Source organism: Metopolophium dirhodum, chromosome 5 (assembly GCF_019925205.1).
Source record: "Metopolophium dirhodum isolate CAU chromosome 5, ASM1992520v1, whole genome shotgun sequence".
In the NCBI taxonomy this organism is placed as follows: domain Eukaryota; kingdom Metazoa; phylum Arthropoda; class Insecta; order Hemiptera; family Aphididae; genus Metopolophium; species Metopolophium dirhodum.
Window position 1 is genome coordinate 26,815,387 of NC_083564.1, and position 25,180 is coordinate 26,840,566.

General features: G+C 32.5%; 1 protein-coding gene across 3 annotated transcripts in view; it reads left to right on the forward strand.

Moving 5' to 3' along the window:
• The window catches only part of LOC132944876 (potassium voltage-gated channel subfamily KQT member 1), a 264,923-nt gene that overhangs the window by 65,492 nt on the left and 174,251 nt on the right, over positions 1 to 25,180 (forward strand). For all 3 annotated transcript variants that reach the window (XM_061014406.1, XM_061014407.1, XM_061014408.1), the window contains exons 2-3: positions 6,997 to 7,066; positions 24,531 to 24,674. In XM_061014406.1, the coding sequence (XP_060870389.1) occupies positions 24,596 to 24,674 (79 nt within the window). In that variant the 5' untranslated portion in view covers positions 6,997 to 7,066; positions 24,531 to 24,595. The remainder of the gene's footprint in view (positions 1 to 6,996; positions 7,067 to 24,530; positions 24,675 to 25,180) is intronic.

The following is a 25,180-nucleotide window of genomic DNA, read 5'->3' on the forward strand; positions in this document are numbered from 1 at the left end:
TTTGTGATACGATGTATGTTTTGTTTGATATATTTTGGGGTTATTTGAGTGTTATTTAAATGCGTATTTTGCCAATTTTTGATGACCAAGTCATAATATATTTAACACGGTTTTAGTGCACATAATTCACAGCCCCGAGTCAATCATTAATATGCTGGTCGGTTGAAACATTATAAGGTATGGAAAATATGCATGAATATTTACTGTGATGCATTTTGCAGGTATAATGATGGCTACGGATTTTTGGGTTTTTTATCCGTTCAAAGAAATACGATTTATCGGCAGAGCATACAATCGTTAAGATCAAAATATCACAATAATTGGTGGTGTTAAAAACTGTTCAATTTTTAAATTTATCCAATAATATTTGTAGTTTGATTAAGAATCATCAAATCAATGATATTAAAATGTGTACTGAATTCGGTACACAGCGACAGATATAATATTATTAGTGTTTATCGTATTTTTCGTCATCATTTTAACATTTTTTGAAAGTTCTTATCAATGTTTAAACTTTGGTTAGGTTCTGGTTTGAAAAAAACGATTGTTAATATAATATAATTGGTGTGAACATCAAGTTAATTATTTTCGTGTTCGTATCTGTGAGGTTGGGCAGATGTTTCACGATCTTAGAAAACAAGGTACTTAGGATTCTACTGTTTATGGCGTAACTGGAGGATATTACATATTTAAATGTAATTTCGGTGTAAAAATATTTCATTCAGGCACGGCGCAAATTAAAATTAATAATTTGTGGTATGTGTACGGGGATCATGTATTATGATCATAGTTTATTTGACGTCTTAGGAGTTATTCTTACATTATAATAGTTGGACTAATGTTTCAACTATACTTTAAGACTTCCGTTTAAAATGTACTATAAATAACGGTTTATCTCTGATTTATTTTTCTTATACATTTTAGCTGGTCTTGCAGTTTCCTAGAAATATATAATGTAAAAGCCATGGTTTTATTCTGCATTTTGTAGTATTTTCATTGATTATAAATTGGTGATCTCCTTCGGGTTTATTACATCAGTATTCAGTAGTAGAATATTATTATTTTCTATACAAAATACAATTTTAATAATATTTAGACTAATTTTAAGCTACTTATACTGTGAACCTATTCACATATACGTATCGATGGTATTGATTTCTAAGTTCTATGCAATCATGTTTTTGAAAATCATTAATTCAACCTACTAAATTAAGAAATTACTAATAATAATATAAAAAAATCTATAGACGATAGACGATATCATAGTCTAACCGCAGCTCCTTCATTCAGAAACATTTTATCGTATACAATGGATATGTATCATGAAACTTAAATTGAATACATCCATTACAGACTAGAGTGACCTACTCAATGACGAGGTACACTCGAAATCTACTAAACAGCAGAGTAAGTTACTAGGTTTTTTTTTTCTTAGTGATTTTGATATTGATTTGTAAAGAAAAATGTTCACTATTTTAAACGGCATCGTAGTAGAAGTATAATAAACTATTATTGCAAACATATCTTTCAACCAACATAATAAATAAGTCTAAGAATCGAGTATGTTACTATACGATCTAATTGAATTGAAAGGTTTCGTAGCAGGTGAATAATAATAATAAAAATAATAATAAATTGAAGTTACCAACCAATAAATATCACAGATAAAAATATTTTAAATTCATTAATGGAAACGAAAAATGGATTATGCAACTACGTATTTTGACTGTATAATATTATATTAAGATCAATTGAATTGGACGAGATTAATAGCAAAAAAAAAAACACCATGTCCAAGTATGCGTTGATCGTCACAAATTATTTAATAAATATATAATAATATGTTTTCGACAACTTTCGATAATTCGTTTTAGTGTTAAGTAATAATAATTACATTTATCCATTAACGTGGATTATACGGAACCGTTACTATCATTCAACTGTCTTGCGAATACAATCCGACTCGTTATTGTTATTATATTATTATGTTTTATGAATTTTACTGTTGTGAATAGGTAACGATTTTTTTTTCGTTTTACGGCATAACGGTGCGACCCTCTCGCCTGTAAGCTCAAAACAAAAAGATTATAATAACATCGACGAATTAAAATTTTTAATGCATCACCATAATAATAATAACAGCAACTATACCGTACATACGGTATACGGTATTACGCGGTTAGCCGGTCGTCACGAATCGAGTAAGATAATCATAATACTACATCAATTCTCGGTCGGCCGTAAAATGTCGTCGGTGTATGGTGCGGAATCGAGTTGAAACGAGCAGATTCATTTATTATAATACTATATAATAATATTATTGTCTTCGTTCGTTGAACCAATCAAAATCGTAGAAGTCGTAACACGCCTAAAATTTATCACACGTTTCAACGGGCCAAATTCTACCTACAGGGCGCATTATTTGCATGCAGCAGAGGCGTACAATAAAGGGCAGAATATTACATATTATTGGTCTCGCGCATCAGTGACTCTCCTCTCGCCACTATAATATACATATATTATACCTCCGTATAGTAATAACAGTTTATGTCGGGAGAGAGACGTGGTCCGAGGTCGCCCGTCCGTCCCGCGACCCTTCGAACGTCACTTTTATCGTCCTCGAGACGCGACTACGATTACAATATACCATAATAATATAATATACGCACACAAAAGGTCTTTGTATATAATGCATATTATATTAGTATAGTATGCGTACGCGTATATACAGTATGATACAGAAATACCAACGATAGGCGGCCTTATAATACGCGATCCGTTTTATTTTCCGTTTCATTTGATCTGCAGGACCGTTCAAATATTCAGAGCATATCCAGGTAAGTCCGGTCGTATATTGTTAGCCGAAATACTGTTCGATTCTAGGCACGGCATAAAATAATATTAAATCTGTTTTGATTTGCACGATTCAATGTGTATCAATCTAACTGAATTATTACAACGTGTTTGCAAGGGACGTGTGTGCTGCACATTCTTCGGTTTCGTCTTATACTCGTACGAGCTTAATTTCAGATAAGACGTGGAGCTGAACGGATCGTGTCTGGGCCGCTTTGAAGTGATTTTAAATAATATGTAGTGAAACTGTGATAATGCGCATCATTTAAGACACCGCACAGAGTAAATGTTTGAACAAAACGATTTCAGAATTGTTATAACACATTAAACCGTTAGTAATATTGTTGTGTATAGTTAATAAGGACATTCGATAAATTAAGTGTCCCAGTCCTTTCTGCTACACTCTGTATATTATACATCCGAGTACGATCATATTATTCGGACGAACGTTTTCCCTTCGGACTCTACTATTATCATCACCGTCATCGTCATCGTCATCATCATCATCATCATCATCATCATCATCATCGTTATCATCATCATAATCATACCTCACTCACATATATAACATGTACGATATCGTATACCTTTTCGGTCGATGGGTTAACGAATTTTCATTTCATTTTTTTAGCCCAAGCGTTTATGAAAAAAAAGGAGAAAAAAAAACCCAGTACTACTCTTTGAATCGGAAGGTACTTGGGCAATCGGTGTCCCCTAGTATGTGCATTTTTTTTACCCATTCACCGGATAAACCGGAGTGTATAGACAACTTGAGACGTTGATTTCAGAAGTCATTGCGATTTACCGATACAGTATATTTTATATATGTACTGTTATATAGCACCCACGTCGATGTTACGATATAAAGCGCCTTTAGGCATTTTATAGAATATTATGTGGAATAATCTATTTAGCGATAGGTATTTTTATGTCACATTTTGTTTCTTTTCAAATTCTGGCCGGAACAGGAAAGCTTTTTCGCCTCAAAAACGAAGTGTTTTTTTTTTGTTCTCACATTGTGGCTAAAATGTTTCAAACGTTTCACGTATAGCGCATAGTACCGCACCTATAGGTACAATGTACATGCATCATTCGACTGAAAATTGATTACATTTCGGATATGTCAAGGTATCGGCATTTTCAATATTTTCAGGAAGATATTATAAAATACCACCGTTCTTATAATATAGTCATGCGCAATATTACAACCACCTTGCGAAACCATAAACACAGCCGCTCAAATGACGCGCCCAACGCCCAAAAACTGCTCAGTAATATATAAAATATATATTCTATAGTATTATGACATAAGTAATGTTATAATGCCACAGCGTGAAGATGTTCTACGTTTCACGTGTTCCACGTATTTTTACCACATTTTTTTATACTATACCATTAAAATATAAAATCGTATAAAATAATATTACCTAAACGTTCTAAACCACTAACCTTATATCGTCTCTTCGCACACGCGAGTCGTCCGTCGAAAATTGGGAAAAAAAACAATTACTCCATAGTTTAGGTACGGGGTAAACCGCCAACGGCAGAATAATTGAGCTCAGTCTTATGGACGTCCGCGTGGTAACTGCTGCAGGTACTTGGTTACATTGTGGTATTATATCCAAACGCGGTTATTGATGATGCGTTTTCGAGTGTATTCCGTTACTCGCGAACGGTTTCTCTCCGCCGCCAAACGTTTCGCGTGTGTACGTAAATAGTTTTGACCGTTTAGACAATAGCGGTAATTAGTTATCGCGTGTTGACGCGCATACCCGAAACCTACGCAACAACGAAGAAATGTTTTAGTTATATTTTATGTGGTACCTACCACAGCTATACCGCCTATACCTACGAAACGCAACGCAATAGTATTACGTTGTGTGTTAAGCATTGAAACGGCCAACGATGGTAAACTGAATAGGTACACCAACGTGCAAAATCGAGAAAACCTGAAACATGCCGTATTACATGCAGCCGAGAAGACCGAATTCAAAACGGCCACTGAAATAATATTCTAACGACCGATTATGACAGTGAGCCCCGGCTGTTTGTTGACCGAGAATTGTACGATGTCCGTATTCGATGTTGGCCTTTTTTATTTCCAGAGACCACGGCGGTGTTCACATATCATTAAACATTACGTTTAAAATGCACTGACATTTTAAAATCGAGACAATAAATGGTAAAAAGATTAATGTGGGCAATAAGAATAGGTAATATAAGAATAAAAAACCGTTGCCTCAGTATACAAATAATACTAAATACACTATTATGTAAACATGTAAGTACCGTTTCCTTGTACTTTTTTGTCTTGAATTTTTCTACGAACTTAAAAAAAAAGGTTAGATAGCTTTTAGAATAATTGTACCTATTCATTTTTTTGTATCATACAATTCTACTTTATGAACGATTGATATATCAGCTGCGTTATGAGTTACATTTTTTATTTAATCAAACGTGTTTCATATTTGATTTGTTTTCAACAATTTATATGGTTTGACTTTGGAAATCAAAATATTTTTATTCAATTTATAACTGTTTTATTATAGTTTAATTTTCTTTTAAATTATTAGCACATCTGTAGGTAGTTTATCAATAAGAATTGTTTATTTAAACAAACACCTTTTAATGTTAGCATAACTTTGTATGTATATTTATCAGGTTCATATTATATCATACGCAGCCTCTCTTTATCGCGCATGTCACAATCTTAATAATTTGTCAAATATTGATATTTTTTATGATTCTTTGCCATCTATAATTCAAAAATTGTATTAGTTAATATTTATCTTAGCTTCTTCTTGTTAGTTTTATAAGTCTTTTTTCTTTTTACCTTGTATTTTAATGCATTATCTGAATCTAATAAAATAAAATAAAATAAAAAAATACTAATTAATTATTTTTATATATTTCTGAAACATTATTGAAAATATTGAAAACATTATTTTAATGTACGTAGTAACGTCATATTTTTAAGATAATAATCGTTATCATTGTACCTGTATTACAGCAAAAATATTTAAATATGTTAGCTGCGACATGCATTTTCTGGATTCATATTTATGTTTATAAGCGTTTGAAATTTGAGTGCGAGAATAATAGAAATAAAAATAATCGTAAATTGTACTGGGAGAAACGAATGTGTTTAAAAAGCTGTATCCTAAATTAGGTTTAAAAAAAGCCACCGGGTTAATATTAAAGGATTCTTAGAAACCATCGTATTAAACTCTCAACGTTGTTTTACATAATATCATGCAATATTGCATACCAAGTTCTTTTTATTTCGTAAGTGTTTTTTTATTTTTTTAACAAAAGATTGTTTAAATTTTATTTTGCGAAAAAAAAAATATATTTAATTTTGTTGAACCCCATTCTTATGTTGTATATATACCGACAAATTGCGAAAAAGAGCAAATTTTGAAGATGACGAAATTAAAAGGTCCATTGATAAAAATCCTTTAAAACCACGCATCCAATTATCTCCAAGAACACATTAACTAACTTGCTTCTTAGTATAAAAATTAGAGAATCAAAGATAATGAAATCTTATCCAAACTAACAACATTACCTACCCCTTCATCCTTCTCTACCACCAATCATATTGTACGTTATTTATATATCATCTGTATGTTGTATGTGTACTCATTAAGTACTAACTTAGATCTGTAAGATCAATTTCTTACAATACAACTCCTTTTCAACCAACATAGAGTTACTTTCCGAAAAAGGATATACTAAGCACAGAATCAAAAAAATCTAAATAAAGTATGACGTAAAGTATCTAAATCTAAAATTAATCATTTCATACAAATCTCAGTACTCTTACCTCACCTACCTAACTATAACCATTAATATCACAATATTACTAAAATAAAAAACATTTTTAGTTATTTTTCAAAAAAATATAATTCGAATCTGGTATGCGATTATTTTATTCGTAATAGAACTGATCTGAATATTAATTTGACTATTACTAATTGTATGTATTATAAAAGTCAAAGAAAAAAAAATGCAAACATTTGTCTTATTGTAATGTTTTTGAATGCTTACAGTTCGGCAAATAAGATAAAAATTGCAAATCGAATATATTTTTCGTACGATGATTATTTTGTTGTTATTAATGTGGTCTTATACTATTTTCAGGTGTTTGTTCAACTGCTCAAAGTGGAATCCACATTAAAAAAAATAACTACGTAACAATCGATCAAACACAGTGAGTATATAGGTATATTATATTATACACATCATCGCTATTATTCAAAATATAATGCACACTATATACATCAGGAAGTCACTGCTGATGATGAATTTAATTTATGATGTTACTTATAATAACAACAACACCTTTTGCAATAATATATTACGACTATTATTTGTAAATTCTAAAAAATATAGGTACGTATGTAATAACACCGTATTTTAAAAAAGCAGTCGGCCATCGTAGACCATCGGCACGGTTGGCAATTTACTAGGTATTTTAAATTTATATAGTTTTGTGAAATCTTTTTGGGATTTACATTTTTTTATTCGCATTGTACAACATATCATTGTGTGAACTACGTCCTCCCGCGGAGAAGAAATTCAAGTTTTTCATAACTCCAAACCGATTTTCCATCCAATATTTTTAGTACCGATATTTACCTACATCCATTTATATTGTTCCTTGTAATAAACTATAATACTATGCATTATTATCATGACCGAATAACGACATAATATAGTAATGTCATCTGATGTTCCATATTTTTCTGGTAAAGTTTAAATTGAATTGTAATTTGTTTACACGGGTTCTCGGTGTCGGGTTTTTCTTTCAAAGCGGCCGGGATTTTCGTCTCGCGAGAATCGCTCCGGGTCTTTGGGGTCACCGAGGCGTGTCCCGGGTTTTCTCTTCTTTTTAAGTTTGAAAAGCGATTAACCATCGTCACGTTCTTAAAACGACTCGGGACGTCAGAACACATCTAGGATTATATAATAATATTCCGACATTACATGTTGTTTTGTTTTTATTTTTATATAAATGTACAGGAGAAACGTGTAATTCATTGATAGTAGTCCCGAAAAAGATATTGCGTAGGTATCGGCCGCGACGTCTATGTATAAAATGTACGATCAATATCCCACATAACAAATTTAAGCATGTTGACCATATACTTATTGCCGCTCCACTTCGAATTTAAAAATAAAATCGTTTTTTATTTAAATTTCAACGGTGAACTAATAAATATTTTAAACAATTTTCTTCGGTGATAAAATGTATTTATTAAAAAAAAAAAATCGATTTTACGCTTTAGCTAACATTGTTGAAAGTTTTTTTTTTGCTACAACTTTATATGGCATTACTCAGCACGTTATTTTAACTTTGCCTATTTTTACAAAATGTAGTATCTATAAACTTCTTTTGTTGTTTTTCACATTAAGAAATATATTACAGATGAATAAAAACGAAAAAAAAAACTTAAGTAAAATATTTTCATTCATACTTATCAAAGTTATCCCAAAGTCATCGTAATGGACGTAATGCTTTTTAAGTTCAGTATCAGTCTCTTGTAGTAATCTATGAATTTAATGGACACGTTTCCATTATTTTGTAATCGACATGAAGTTCACACTTCAGGCAGTGTATGGATATCGTGTAAATTTAGAATGAAATTCAATTAGAAATGTATATTCACACCAGGCATATATTTTTTTTTTATGAAAATATGTACTTACACGTGTTATCGTAGTTCTGCTGTATAGAAGGTTGAGAGGGTATCTCGTCATTAACTGGGTCACTGTAATAGTTCTGTTAATTTCTATTTAATGATAAATTATTGCATTCAAAAAACGATTCTCACAGAGACGGTCGGTTAGTCATTATTTTGAAGGATATTTTATTACATGATTATATCGCTATTAGTTTTTTTTAAACATAATTTTTTATTACGCCATGTGTTAAAAATGTGCAATAAGCTTAATTGATAAAATAAATAATTAAATTAACCCAACAGAGTGATGAGGCCTCCCAATGGAGTTACTTCGTCATGAGATATTTCTAAATAATAATGATCTACATGTACTTTATTTTAACTAAACCAGGGATTTCGACCTCCTGAAATATCAACTTTGAAGTTTGCAAATTGTACACTCCAAAAAGTGAAGACGATAAAAAATAAATACTTTTAGGTACATGTCATTGTAAAACTATTACATTCCTCCACTCAGAATCTAATAACTACCTTGAACATCTCACTGGCTATAAAAAAATATCTATCCGATGCAACTACCCTTTTTGCACCCTCTTAACGAGCTCTGGTTATAACGATGACTATTTCATCTTATTTGTATATTTTTTAATATAAATATGAGGTTTTTGGTTAACTATTGTAATGATAATATTTCAATATAATATTACTAAATGGGTTTTGTTGATCCATATAGAACTATAAGTATGAGATCTATTACGGTTGTTACTATCGTCAAATTAGTGTGACAGTGATATTAACGCGCTGGGAATTGATAATGAGCAAATATAACCAGCGAGTTAAATTGTCAAATTTTATTAAAACTTTTATTTTTCTCTTCTCTCGTATGTTTGTGGTGCCCCGCGTGCATTTTAAACTAGAAATTAGCTGTAGCATTGAGAGTTTTAATTTCTTTCTTTCTCTTTCTCTTTCTTCCATTTTTTCATTGAATTGTTGAGAATTGTTGTTTTTTGATTCGAACGACCGATTGAAGATAAATATATAATTTAAATTATAAATAAATATAATGTGTGTGTTATTACATTATATTATCTTCGTATAAAATGATTTTCTTAAAGGATTATTCATGTTTTTGCAAGTATCAAATGTATTGTTCGTTGCATCAAAAAACTTATAAACTAGTTCTCCAGTTAAAAAGTCAATTAAAATTAATCCTAGTTAGTTTAATAACTTTGATATGTTTGAATGCTTGTAGGGATTCGGATTCAAATATGTACGTACGAGATAACACTTGAGCTTTTTTGTTTTGATATTAGTCTAATATAGGTAGTAGATACATCAAAGAAAATAATTTAGTATGATAATTAGATGATAATGTAAATCTATGATTTATGATTACATACTCGTAAGTTGATCGGCTACTGGAAATTTACTCAATAATAATACGCGTTTCGTGGACGTAACCTATTTTACAATCTCGTTTTGTCATTAAAAAAAAAAACAAATGAACAAAATAATCGTAATTCTAAAGGAATAATACTTAAGATTAATATTATTCGAAATCGTGCAACGAATAGAATGCTTTCTCAAACAGACGCGTTAATTTTTTTTCTCTCTCTTTGTGTGAAAACTCATCTTGTGATCCTGCAGCTATTGTGTGTTCGAAGCTATGGTATGGGAAAAAAAAATTATAAAATAACACATACAGCGAAAAAAGAGCAATGTTATGTCTGAGACGCCGCAGACGAAGCCTCAACGTCGTTCTTCGTTTTCAAGGAGACACTATTACCGCGGTATTATCGTGTCTCGTTTGCGTCATATTTAAATCTCAATACCGTTCGCGTACCACTATACACCCTACGGCACACGTTTACAAGCACTCATTCATAGTACACAAGTCGTCTCGCCGCGACGAGAGAAAAATCTCTGACTTGCCGACAACCTCACGATTTGTTTGCTCATAAATATGTATATATTTTCTTTTTCAAGTCCACCGCGGCAGTGGCGCGGCATGTCGAGCAGACGATGACGAGCAGCCGGAAGGTACATCTACTGCGATAATTTCCGTACTATATAATACACAGTGTGTATATATACGGCCGCGGCGTGTAAATATTATTCATACGCGTGACAGGTGGTATACCGTATACCCCGCGTGGGTGGATTGATAGTGTACACTGTGTTACGGGGGGAGCGGTGGGTACTGAAATCGTACCAAAATACCGGTTATGGAAACTATTCGATCTGAAACATCTAACCTTTATAATAAGGGCCTGGATTTTCATATTTTTCCAACAGATATTTAGGGATTACTGATTTAGTTTTTATCACACTATATTGGAACCGGTTAAAATTTGTAATCCGAAATATAAGTTCTTCTAGGAACCGGAACGGGAAAAGTGCCAAAGGTCCCTTCGTAATCGGCGGCGGGGTACGACCGAGCTTCGTGCTGCGGCGTGACGATCGTTGGCCCGGTACGATCGAGAAAGGTATGTATACCGTACAGTATTATATCTGTGGCGCATGAACGGGGTGGGCGATGGGTAGGGGCGGGTTGAAGGGGTAGACGCGAGGTCCTTTCGGTGTGATGAATGGCTCGTTAAAATAATAATGTGAGTGACGTCTCGCCGAGGGCCGCGGGAGAGCCGTTGTGCTGCCGCCGCCGGTCGAGCACACACAACGCATTAATCACGTGGCAACGATTATTGTTTTACTACGGTGGCGGCAGCGCGACGGGTCGTTTTCGGTTCAAATTGGGTAGTTTTGAAGTTATGCAAACGGTTCTTGTTTAATAAGTAGGTAATAATGCACACCGCCAAAGGTCGTATGACGTGTATAATTGCGGCCGCGGCAATTGATCACACCCGTACAACTACAGTAGGTAGGTAGGTAGTTTGCCCACGAGCATTCTTCTCGATCGCCGCTATTATTATAATGTGCTACGACGCTGTCCGCGTAGATTATATTAATATGGCATGACATTATACTATTTTAGGGGGCTATTGGACACCACTGGACAAAGTTCAGACTGTTTTCTATGAGGTAAACGCTCGAATAACTAGCGCGTCACGCGAGCTAGAACAAAATATACGAATTCGGTTCGTAGAATATGGTTTGGAGTTGTATTATGGGACAATAATGCATGAGTCATATTTGCATATACATATAATAATAATCCGACGACAGATGATAATACGATATAATGTACCTATGTAATATGTACTCTGATCGACCGGGTGTAAATCTTCAACGTGTGCGTCTTCGATATATATTGATTGAACTCGCACCTACGCGTCGTATGTTGACAAATTTCCATGTCGGATCGACCAAAGTTTCGGCCTCGGGTCTGAAATTTCAAAACTACCACACGTAAGTCACGCCCGCCGTAATCCCGATAACAACGCGTTGACGCATTATATATATATAGGTACCTCAATATATTTATGTGACTGTATATGTCGGTAGGTATATATAACAATAAATATCCTCGCGGAAATCGAAGCTCTAGCGAAAAGTCGGTAACCGTTTTGAGAAATGTAGGTTTTCCCCGACGACGGCTTATATGGATTGCTGGTCGCAGTAATTGATGAGCCTCCGTAAAGTCGCCGGCGGTGTGCGATTTAATTTTTTGTTTTGGCAACTCTCTGTTCTTTTATGACACGACATATTATTCGCGTAAAAGACCGACAATTGATCGCAGCGGATTTTTGGCTATCGTCCAAGCGATATTCAATAGTGCCAATTTATTTGCAGGTCGAGTTAATCAAACTCTAAGAGTAATTTTTCGACCAAGCAATCATTTGGATAAAAGCAGGAATAGGTCGATATCTAATTTTATAGCACGAAACTATTGGTTTTACTACAGGTATGGAGGTAGTCAATAGAAGAGTGATTGTGAAAAATCAAACTGCGTGCTAACGTTTTCCTCCGGTTGCGCATCTCTGTTAGCGCAAAGCTTCAATACCGTAGTGAAAAGTTAATGACCCGAATAAACGGAAATATGTATTGCTGATACTTCGGTGTCGACGTACGTCTGCCATTTAAACTATCTCTAAAATATGTCAAGTAAATGTTTTTAAATGTGCGTTGGAGGTTAATCCAGCCAAATAAAATTTACCTAACCTAACAGTTGATGCCCCGAATACTTGATCAGATGTGAGCGCAGTGGTACAATTTATAGTAGATATATTATATACGTTATGATTTATGAAGAGTGGTGTAATATGGTCAGTGTAAGAAATGTATTGCTACAAATTGCTTGAAGTTTCCTTCTCCCAAAGTGCATTAAATTATTACTAACTATGGTTTATTGTTTTAAGGGAAAATAAATTCGATTTCAGTACATTAATTTTGTATATGTAGGTTATTTTGTCGAAAAACCTGTGTCATAAATCATTAATAACGAAATACGAAATCGCAAATCAAAAGCTACCACCTACATATTGATTATATAGTTTCTATGGGTAGCTAGATCTCCAGAGTGTAGTACCTCTGAGGGTCACGTAGGTAGTATAGTGTTTTTATTCAAAACAAAATTCACTACCGATCTCAATTGCCTTGAGGGAGATGTTCTTATTTTCATTTTCCGAGGTACACTTTTATTGTTATCAAACGTACCTTCTGACATACATTTATTCTAGCTTATAAGCTGAATTTTGTGATGTGATCATAGAACGAATTAAATATATAAATCGATTAAAATTAGAAAATTTAAGTGATTGACTGTGTAATAAACCAGAAGATGACAATTAAAAATTTATCATTTTCAATACAATTCTATAATGTAAAAAAAAAATAGTATCGTTAAGTTTTACAATTAAGTGTTAAAACGTTAACATATTACCTGGACATCGATAATTTTCTATATTCGTAACACAATATAGTTGTAAATTAAATACAAATTAATTTGTTAATCTGGTAACACTGCACATTTATCCACTTTTTAACTGTAGTAGTTACCGTCTAAAATATATGGTTGAAAAATCTGTACATTTAATCGCTAAGACGACCGCATTTCAAATGTAATCTAGAGTGAATTGAATTGCTAATGTTAGAAATTTAAAAATAATTTCCGGCCGGGCGTAGTGCGAATGAACATATTATTATCTTGAATTATAAATGAAATAACACATATTGGCACATGGATAAGTGATTTATTATTTTGTGGTGTTCGTTTAAAGTGTGTCTGGACTTTTGTACGTAGTACGTCAGAAACACGTGTACCTACCTAGATGGTGCTTATGAATTACGGGGTTTCAGTAATTATTTATTGAACATAATATTTGAGACATTGAGCAGTACAACTGATTGCATCATAATATATTTACATTGTAATATCTCCCATTTACTATTAGTGTTCAAATAGTTTAATTTATTCATTTATCACATGTATTTGTATATTATAATAATTTTCATTAAAAGTAAACAATGATATTGTTGTGGTTAAAATCCGTTCAGTAAATTATTAAATTTGACATTATTTAAAAATGATAACCGTTTTTAGATTCTACGGCAGTTTTAAACCTTTTTTTAACCTATACCTAAGGTTAATATTAATTTTTATAATACACGGAAAAAGGATTGTTGGCTCACTTTATAAAAAATCAATAACATTTTATGCACCATACAATTATGTACCTAATACTGGGCAATGCGTTTTTAGGCAATTGTACTTTAATATTAATCCGGCCAAAAGGGAATTAGAAATTGTATCGAATATTGCACAGTCACTACTTATTATTGGTTTCGAATAAAGTAAACTAAAACGTTATCATTTCCAAAGAGCGTTCACATTTCGTAGATGTGGTGTAGACCTGTTAAATATCTATTATTATATCCATTTATAAAAAGAAAATATGGTAAATATCTAGGGTAATTGACCATAGATACATGCCTATATTATAGTGGTTACCAATATAAATGTATAATTTAATATTCATACAATAAATTACTTAACAGTTTTACGGTTGCGAGCGAATTTCATACAATATTATAGGTATATAGGTACCGTTTTAATAATATGGTCGTAATATAAATGGCAGACATAGGTACCAAGTTTAGATTCAAAGCTATTTTTTCTAAATTGTACATGAGAGCAAAATCAAAACGCAATAATATTGTTCTTACGTGCTATATTATAATAGTTTTCGTGTAATTTTGTGTACAAATTTTTATTTCGATGAATATAATATATAAATAGTTGTACGAATCAAACCCCTTTGGTTTAAAAAACTCAATATTTCAAAAAAATATTCTCACTTCAAACAGTGGCACGCATATATAACTGCAGAGTTATAGAAAATCACCAAAACCCACAACCGTACTCACGATCCGAAATGATGGGTTGTTTTTGGTTGAGGATGGGGGGGGGGGGAGAGGGAGAAGTTCAGAGAAGTTATCCCGTTTTGTAATTATGCAAATCGTTCGCGAACCGTCCACGGGTTCGACTGTTTGAGGACTTGAGCGTCAGGTACAATAACCATGCAGTTGGACGCCCAAGCAATATCCGACATTTCAGCGGTCCCTCCATCGCCACGCCGAACGAAAGATTTAGAGAGAAACAACGGATAGTGATCTGGTGTCGGGCCGTGGCGCTCATCGGTCGCTTGCACGATAAACTCGTGGCCGCGGACCGTAGCAAATTGGCCAGACAGAGGGTACCCACATAAATATATAGGTCAGATATAACCAATATAGGCAACCCACATATATATGAGTGTGGGTGTGTGTGTGTATAAAAGTTAACCTATCAACCCTTCCACCCAACGATTGGCAAATCGAAGTACGATACGTCCACGAGGCATTGGTCTAGGTCTTATTGTTAGACGTTTGGTCGGGTTCAAAGGTCCAAGAATAATAATATATTGCTTTGGCGTGTACTCGCCACAGACATGCGCGCATCGGTATTTTTCTGCACCTGTGTGTTTCGAGAGCATAATCAGAATTTTTGGATTTATTTTTTTTTCAATCACATTGGTAGTAAAAAATAAATAAAGCCATAGTTTCGGTTTTGTACAACACAGAGATGATACTGGAATGTTTCTGGAAATAATGCCATTGAAATAAACACGGTACACAAATTATTATTATTTTTTTTTCTCGTACACCCATTAAGTTAACAAAGCTTATAATATTGTTCAGTAAATTATAATATTGTCGATGGAAATACAATATTGATACAACATTAACTGTATATTATTATTTTGAAGTTTAAGTTAAGATTTTTAAATAAAAAATGCATAATTGTAAAGAAGGGCAGATTGAAAATATATAAAGACAATATATATTGTGTAACCTCCTACCAGTTTATTTAGTATAAGCTTACACCTGAAGAGTGTACATGTAGACTCTAATATGGTTAAATTAATAAAAAAAATTACTCTAGGTTTAGTCAGATTTTTTAGATTATCGATTATTACAACATAAGCTTGGCATTTCTATTTCTTATTTATTTCTTTGTAAATAATAACGCATATTCGTGGTAGGTTTTACACAATATCTGATCTTTTGATTACCTATACACACGAAAGTGGCACGAGGAAACGATTTTTTTATGTTCCGGCTGAATTTATATTACGTTTCTGTAAGTAATCAAATGTAATACTTATTTCTTTTTAATGTTTCTTATAATTTAAGTTTTTGGTACACTTGTTATTTAAGTTTCAAACATGAGTTCTATATAGCTTTTAGTGACACGACGATCGCAAACTGCAACTTATTCGTATGATATAATACATTTTGAATTTTGTTTGGTCCAGTAGTTTAGTTCTTACAAATAAAACCGTTTGATTACTTAAAACAATAAAACTAAAGTTTACTAGTGTTATTAAAAATAGTAATTTACAAGTGATTTTAAACCAAAAAGTGACATAGATCGAAAGGCGATCCTTTAAAAATACGAAATTAATTTTGTCATGATTGAAACACAAAAACCCATATTATTGTGCATTGACGTTTACAATTCTAGAATTATCTTAATATGATTATAAAGTATAATATACAACTCTAATATATTATAATATACAATACTGGAGTATACAGTAAAATTACAAAAAAAAAACAAAAAACGTATAGGTATGCAGGAAAAATAAGTTTTCACGTTAAATCGTCGAATCGTTAAAAATTAAGCTATTTACCTACCAATTTACGTTTTCGAAGTTAATTAATGTCACGTTAAAAGTGTTCTTGGATATGGTATTGTTTTATTTAATTTTTGTCAATGATATTATTTTTTCTTCGAATTATCAAGACACAAACTATTTAGTTTTTCTTGTATACTACCAAACCTTAACAATACTCTGGGGCAATACGAGCACGATTTTTGTCATATTGTTATGCGTATGATAGTCTGTAGCAATAACGACCTTAAATGGGAGTGCAGCGAGCCTTTTACGCCACAAGATTTATTGTGATATAATAACAACTACCTATTTATTTAAGAACGATATATTATTATCATGTCAAAATCGATAACATTTGAGTTTAATACGCCAAATGTTCTTTAAATTTCTCTCGGTAACTTTTCATCATTAATAATTTGTTCGTTTACAATGAGAAATCGATAGCAGAGCGTTTATTAAGCGCTATCGCATATCATAGTAAATTGTTTTGAACACATACATTTTTTTTCAGGACGAATCGACTAAATCTTTATGATTTATATCGTAACGTTTTTCGTTTTGAGGCGCTATCGAGTATACCTATTACAATTTTTTTGAGAGGACGATCCGTTATAGTTTTTTGTTTTTCGATGTACAAAACGCAAACAATCCTGGAACAACTACACTGAGGGCTGTTTTCGGGTTCACTCACGGCCACCCCAACCCCCATAAAAAACTTTACATTATTTTAATTACTTCCTTATGTTATCCACTAAATAAGTTGGTCTTCATTACATATACATATTTACATACCTGCATTTGGGAGCGTTTCGTTTTACCTAAATAAAACATGGTTATACTATTATTAATCTGCTTGTTTTGATGTGAACTACTTGTAGGGGGATCAAGATATAAGTAATGACTGCTCATTGTACCTCCCAGTCGACAATCGGCAAATTCTCGGGTACGGCAATGGTGAATATTTTAAAACTATATTGTTATTAACGACCCGACGTAATTGACAGGACAACGTTCAGTGTTTACTCGAAAATTATTTTTATAGTTATCGTTATTATCGTAATCATAATCATATCAGTCGTTGTAACTATTATTATAGTTATTGTCATCAGTATTGCTATAAAAGTTGATGGATTGTTAGCGGCAGACATATTGTAATCATAATAATATACGTGTTCGTTTCTAATCAGAACGCGCTGATTGAACCGTTTCGTAGCTTTATACATTGCGTAACTACAGAATAGGCTAAAATCGTCTACCGATATTGAGGTCAAGGCTTGAGCATTTAGAAAAATGTGCGGGGCATAGGCACGTCTATATACTAAAGTATATAGGTACTCAAACATTTTTACGAAAGTATTCTGTTCCGGATTATAAAATCAAAAACGTAGGTTGCTATTAAAAAACCAACAGAATATGATATGACGGATGGTTTTACTAACAAACACGGGAGTGAAAAGGAATGGACTTAAATTTTTCAAAAGATTCAATTTTTTTTTTTCTAGAAATAATGAGCGTCACCGTCAAAATTATCACGCACCCTCTCTGTACATGTTGACCGATGGAATCATAACGAATTATTGCACGTGATTTCACGGATTCCTGTACAACCATTGCGGTATTTCATTGTATGTACCCATTGGCTATTATCGTACAGTAATATATTTTATATGCAATGCCAATCAACGCGTATAATAATCGAACTTAGCGAAACGGCCGAGTTGCAGATCGGAAGGGGTTACCGGCTCGTCATCGGGACGTCACGGGGGGGATCGCATGCTGACTGGGCAGTTGCTGGCGAGGTTAATTTCGTTTTTCGGCGCCCGTTGTTGTTATTAAAATAATTACGAAAAGATAATAATTTATATCATAATATCTGCGGCACGGGCGGGCTAAACAACGTCGAGTAAAAGGAACACGAAATATTACACGAAAGTATATAATAATAATAATAATATAATTTATTCCGGTCGGGGGATGAAACTCAAAGTGTTGCGTGATACGATGTACTTCCGTGACAGTTCCGTCATATTATGGAAATTATCATATTTACGTGTGCATTGTTCACAACCGTATTGCGGACTATATTATAGGATCGTAATAATAAACCTATTGCCGAGGTAATTTATATTTGCGCCCATGCATATATGCACAAGGTGATAGAAAAAAATTTACGCTTTAATTAGGATTCACATTTAAATGGTAGCAGTAATACGCGATCTACCGCAATAACCGCGAAAAAAATAAGATTGAAACTCTTGCCGTGAAACCGCGTTTAATTGAGTTTATAATTACTGTGTTGTACGATCGTCGGAGACACATTTACATAATTACAAAAGCGTTCGTGTACAACAATTGGATATTTATATGTTAACCTTAAATAAGTGAAATGTACCGTTAAACGTTATGTTCAGTTTTTCGCGTTTATATTCGGAACGAAACGGCAGTGCACGTGAACCGGGTGGTGTAAATAGTAATTCCAATTTTGATTGCAAACAATAAAAAAAAAAAAAAACGTATTAAAACTAAATTGTGTCACCGCAGTGCACAATCTATCTTAAAAACGTTTTGGCACCAGATGAAAGTCGTCTACAAAGACGCGAATGTGTAAAGTGATTATTAATATAGTTTGTGTTATTATATAATATATTAATTGTATAATAACTGTATGTTATGGTATTGGGACGAATATCGAAGTCAAACTAATCAATATAGGATATGAAAACCAATAAACAGAAAATCCAAATATATTAAAGTTTGAAATTAGTCGATTGTTAAAAATAACGGATACATTGTTTTTATAAATTCTAAATAATAATAAAAATTCAATCGCATTATAAAAATATTTTTCAAGATTGCCCAAAGGGTCGGTGACGTTGGATTCACCATGAAATAATTAAAATATATTTTATAGAGCCAAGAAAAGACAGAACTACATGAAGGTCTTATAATGTGTACCTATATCTTTGAGTAGCAAAAAACATATTGGAAATGTCTGAAATGCAATATAAAATGTAGTAGGTAATTATTAAAATATCTTTCATGAAATAACTGGCACTTGCTATAAGTTTTAAAATAAGTTATATTTTTTAAAAAATACTATTTATAATGAATAATATATTGTAATTTATTTTTTAATATTATTTATAATATATTATTGACACTTGGCAATCATACTCAAATATTGGAACTATCATCATTATTATTTGTATAAACAGGAAATTCATTTTTTTTTTAACTTGGAGCTTTTGTCCAATTTGTTTGAGTTTTTGATATTGAATTTTTTTATTGTTGGAGATTTTTAACTGGATTTTTGATCATTGCATAATATTTTTACCCCTATGAATTAACCTATAGTGTTATACGTCAATTACTTTTTGAAATATAAATTTTGTAAATGCTTGATGCAGAACATTAGTAATCACAATAACCATTATAAGAAATAATTTTTTTTTTCTTTTGGTTTACATACATTTAAAATGTTGTCTTTTTTGTATAATTTAAAAATCCATCGTCATCAATATATTATTGGCCTTTAGTTTATGTGAATATGTTAAAAGACAAAATATTGATTCCCATTAAGTATTCCAATAGGTAGTTGCGTCTACTTAGATGTTTTAAAGATTATTCTGGATGTGGCCGGTAGTGGAGGGCCAGGTAGGTAGTTGAAGAGTTTGAGTGCATTTTGGTATTACGGTCATAACATTATATAACATACCTTTTTCCAAACGATCCAACGGCCGCCGTCTCGTCTTATACGGTCCGTTTATACTATAGCATATGCGTAACGCGTTAAGTGTTTTTCGGACCGTTTAAGCAGCACACCGTACATTTTATTATCTAATTAAACACAAGACAGCGGCGGCGTTTGCATTTCAAATCGGCCCGCGGGTCTCGTGGTGCGAATAACGTACAGGTACTCGCGCGAACAACAACATAGTATAATGGTTTTATTGCTATCGGGGGGCCGTCGTATAGTAATAATAATAATAATAATAATAATAATAATAATAATATCGTCTCGTCAATAGTAGTAACGATCGCAAGATCGATATATACTCTTCGGGCGCGATGGCCGAAAAGAATTTTAATCATTTGCCGGACGGCGTTGTCCCGCGCGGCCGCAGTCTCCACCTCGGACACCGCAAGACAAATGTACCGTGATTAGAACACACTCCTCCGGGACCAATTTTCGGAGGATTTCAAGTCGTTTATCACGGTCCCTAACATATTATTATATATGATATTGGCGTGGTGGCCGGGCGACTATTAGCTCTCCGTTGAAATGCGCCTTTCGCCGCGAGCTCAACCGTGCGAATGATTTATGTGGTTCGCGAGGCACATCGTCGAAATGGCCGAGGATCGGTGAACGCTTTCGTCAGAAAAATCCGACCGTCTGGAGGAGGTGTGTGTGTGTGTGTGTGTGTTCGGACCCAATTAATAATAATATCCGTGTGGTAGCTGTACACGATGACCGTTGGTTACAAATACTAGGATCTGTATTGTGCTGCAGTGTTTTACGTGACAAATGGAAAATAAAACCACGGAGGTCCTTAGACGTGGATACACTATATTATTACAATATACAATTCGTATTGTATGTGATGCAATACGCATAGTATTGTGTCGGAGCGACTGATCGTGTGTATAAATAATAATCGAATAAAAAACCAGAAAAACTATAACAAAAATAGAAAAAACTGCTCAACTGCTAAATCCCGGTATGGTTCTACTAGTCTACTTCTCATCGTCGTTGCGCATATAAGCATCACGACATTATTTCGTGCTTGCAAGTAGGGTAAAAAGTATAACGTTATTATTGGATTTTAATCATTTATAAATACTAAAAATGATCGTAAGCATGTGATACATTGTTTTTTTAGCGGTTGGCCAGCCTTGATAATATATAATGTAGTAGTGTTAGAAACATATGAAATAAACATTATTTAAACATAAATTCACCACAATCCAATAATGATACTATATTTGACTTTCAACTTATGAGATACAAAATTGTTACAAATATATTTAAAAAAAAGAATGAAATTCTGCGAACATCTTGATTCGGATATTTATAGGATGGTAGTACATTATCAAATTGAAAATTGAACACCGAACTATTTTTCATTTTATTCATGTTGCGAACTCATTTGTATCGAAATAATACTTATTATGAATATTATGATATCAGTTTTATCATTTATCATATTGATCATAACATAATAATATTACATGATAAAAATACTAAACACACTATTTTAATTTAATGTTAATATTTTGTTACTATGTTTCGAAATATTATGTCTGAGTTTTAGAGCCGTAGATAAATATTATCACTGGGAACGGTAGCCACAGATTTTTGTCCCTCCTCTCTACTACACTGGGGCTTGATTTAAGTAACTTAATACCTACCCGAGGAATAATAACTTTTTAAAAATGGATTAAATATAAAAAGCCTGCATATAAATAGTTTTTTTTTACTCTTAAGTCTTGTTTTAATGTTTTATCCCATTTGGTAAACGAAACCAAAGGAAAACATTTTCTATTTTACCCATACAAGTATTTAAAAGCGCAACATTTAATAAATATAAAAGTCATAATAAAATGACTACTTCTATTTCTATACGTATTACAATAACTATGACTTGTGAGTATATTTAATTTAATCGGCACTATAAAGCAATGTGGCATTTAAGTTATATGAATTCTATAATATTGAATTGGATTATAATTTGTTTTACTTAATTTAAATGTGTTTCTAGAAAAATTTGAAAAAAAATTACTACTCACCTTTCAAAAATAAATAATATATTTCTCCTGGTAATACATTTCGACGTTGGTATCTTGTATATTGTGATCAGATGACCCAATAATGGCCCGTGGAAATGGACGATTTATTGAATTCATGAGAGTAATAATAGAAACACTGAAAAAACGTTTTGTCTTAATTATAGGTACATTTGTTTTGCAGTAAAAATGATATGTATCCAGCGTTGGATTTCTCGGATACAGTTATATTTCATGTTAGCATTTGACGACTTTCTTCGTCACTTGTGTTTCCAATTCCACTTATTATTATTGATTAATAATGTTATAAATAATTATAATTTCAGTAGCTGTATTGAATTTATTATACGGTTTCAATACGCAAACGTGTTTACGTAATCGTTCTAGTGTGTTATTTCTGTTAGGATTATTTATAAATATACAAAAGTCACAGAAGTTTTTTTATCACTAAAAAATCAATGATTTGACACATTTTTTAATTATTTAATTGTTTGTAGAAAACAATAATGTTATTACGATAACATTATAATTACCTTTGTCCAATGATTTCTGTATAGCTTTAAATTTGACGAGTGAATAAAATAGTTTAAAATTATTTATGATAGAGGCAATGGATTATTATTGTTGTGTAGCTATGTTTTTGATACAGTTTTATATATGATGAGATTCAAGTCATTGTAATCATCATGTCATTAAAATAATAAAATGAGATTTTTAACGTTTTAAAGTGTACGCAAAAGTTTTTATTTCCGTGTATAAAATCTATTGTTTTAAAAAAATGACGCAAAATGATTACGAACAAAATAGTTACAAAATACATTTTTATGATATTCTTAGTTACATGTAGTTGTGTCATTTTTTAAACTTGATTTTAAAATTTAATAAAAATTGTGTTGTATACTTTTGTACTATAAAAGTTTTTAAAATTTTTACTAATAAATTATGTTTATCGATTTCTATCACTCAAATCTTATATTCTTATAACGTATTCATTTATAATAAATTTGATATCACCATAACTCATAAACGATTGAAATCACGGCATGCTACATAGACGATGAGTAGTTACTATTAGTATACGATTTATCTCGTTCGTTGCATTAACTCAACTCCCAATCATTATGGAGTGTCTTACGTCCCATGGGTGCCATTGTGTGTCTCTATTTGTCAAAGGTCCACAATTGATGGATTACCGTGTTTGGAAATGCTAATCGAAAAATGTATAGTTTTAATTTATGCCAACGTATATAATATTATAAAGCACAATTATAATTGTCATCATTAAAAATGTCACATTTACTATTTGTTGTATGTATATACTTACTTCATAGGTTTTAAAATATTTATAACTTCAACACTTTTAATATCAAATCAACTGGATTGATGTTGGTTCAACCATGTGACATGGCAGGTTAATATAGATGGGTGACAAACGGGTGTTACTTTACTACGAAAGCGTAGAGCAGAGGGTGTATAAGAGGACTATAGCCCCCCTGTAATTGTGTTTAGCCCCCTCCCCCTCAATTGATAATTTTTTTTAGTTACATTTTAGAATTTATGTTGTGTACCAGAAACATAATAGGCTATAGCCCTCCTGTATAAATTCATCACGCTACGCCTATGATTGGTTCGCATAGTTTCTATAAATTCTATGATCAATCCATATTTCGTTGGAAACCTATACATTTTTTAAATGAACATTACATTTAATGTGTTGTTATTGTATCACTTAATTATTATTATTTCTTGTATTAAATAATATGACTTATCCAGGATGGGAATATAACCGAGAAATAATTTCTGTATTTATAAGTTATACCATGGTAGTAGAATACAGCTGCACGTTGAAATATTACATGTATTTTAATTTCCAAGATAAGCCCCGGGTTTGAACAGCTCAACAACGAGTCAAGTTTCGGACAAGTTTTGATTTTTTTGTGCGATGACTGCTAATAGTCATTAGTCGCTTTTGAAATATCGTACTCGTGAACGGTGTATCACTGTATAACATACACTTATAATTAATATAATATTATCTGGCCCGTCGACGATACTGTGTGGTGATGCAATGATGGAATTTATGTTGCAGATGAATCGGAGGCGGAAAGTGACGGCTGGTGAATTATGATTTGACTCCGGACTGCTGTGCCAACGATGAAAGATGGAGTCGTTATGGATCCCGTCGTTCTGGAAGAGGCTCAGCAGCTATTGTCACCGGCTTCTTGGACCAAAGGTAACCGACGGCGCTTCAGTGTTTACAGTATTCGCTACCGATATAATATACATATACACACAATATGTACTATAATAATATACGTACGTCCGACACGTAATGATCGCAATGCACATTTTGACACTGCACTTCGAACAACACCGTTTGCCTGACAGAGGTGAGATTTATCGCAATAAATTGCATCTGATTATGTTCAGTGGGTTTGAGAGGACGACATTTCGGAGACGAATTTTGTTTAATGGAGTTACCTTGTATTCGCATCACGATTTAAATTATACAACAATCAAGCTCACTCTCGAACCGTCTCTCTTTCCTATTTTTATTTTTTAATTCACGGCTGGAAACATTTTCATTAAGTCTGATGCGCATTAGCTATTCGTCTTGGTGCCACTGTTAAGAACCAGAATATAAATTGTTTTACACTCACACGCATACTGCAATGCGACAAATCGTTTAGTCCGTTGGTACACGATAAAACGACATATTATTTTTATAAACAGTTTTGT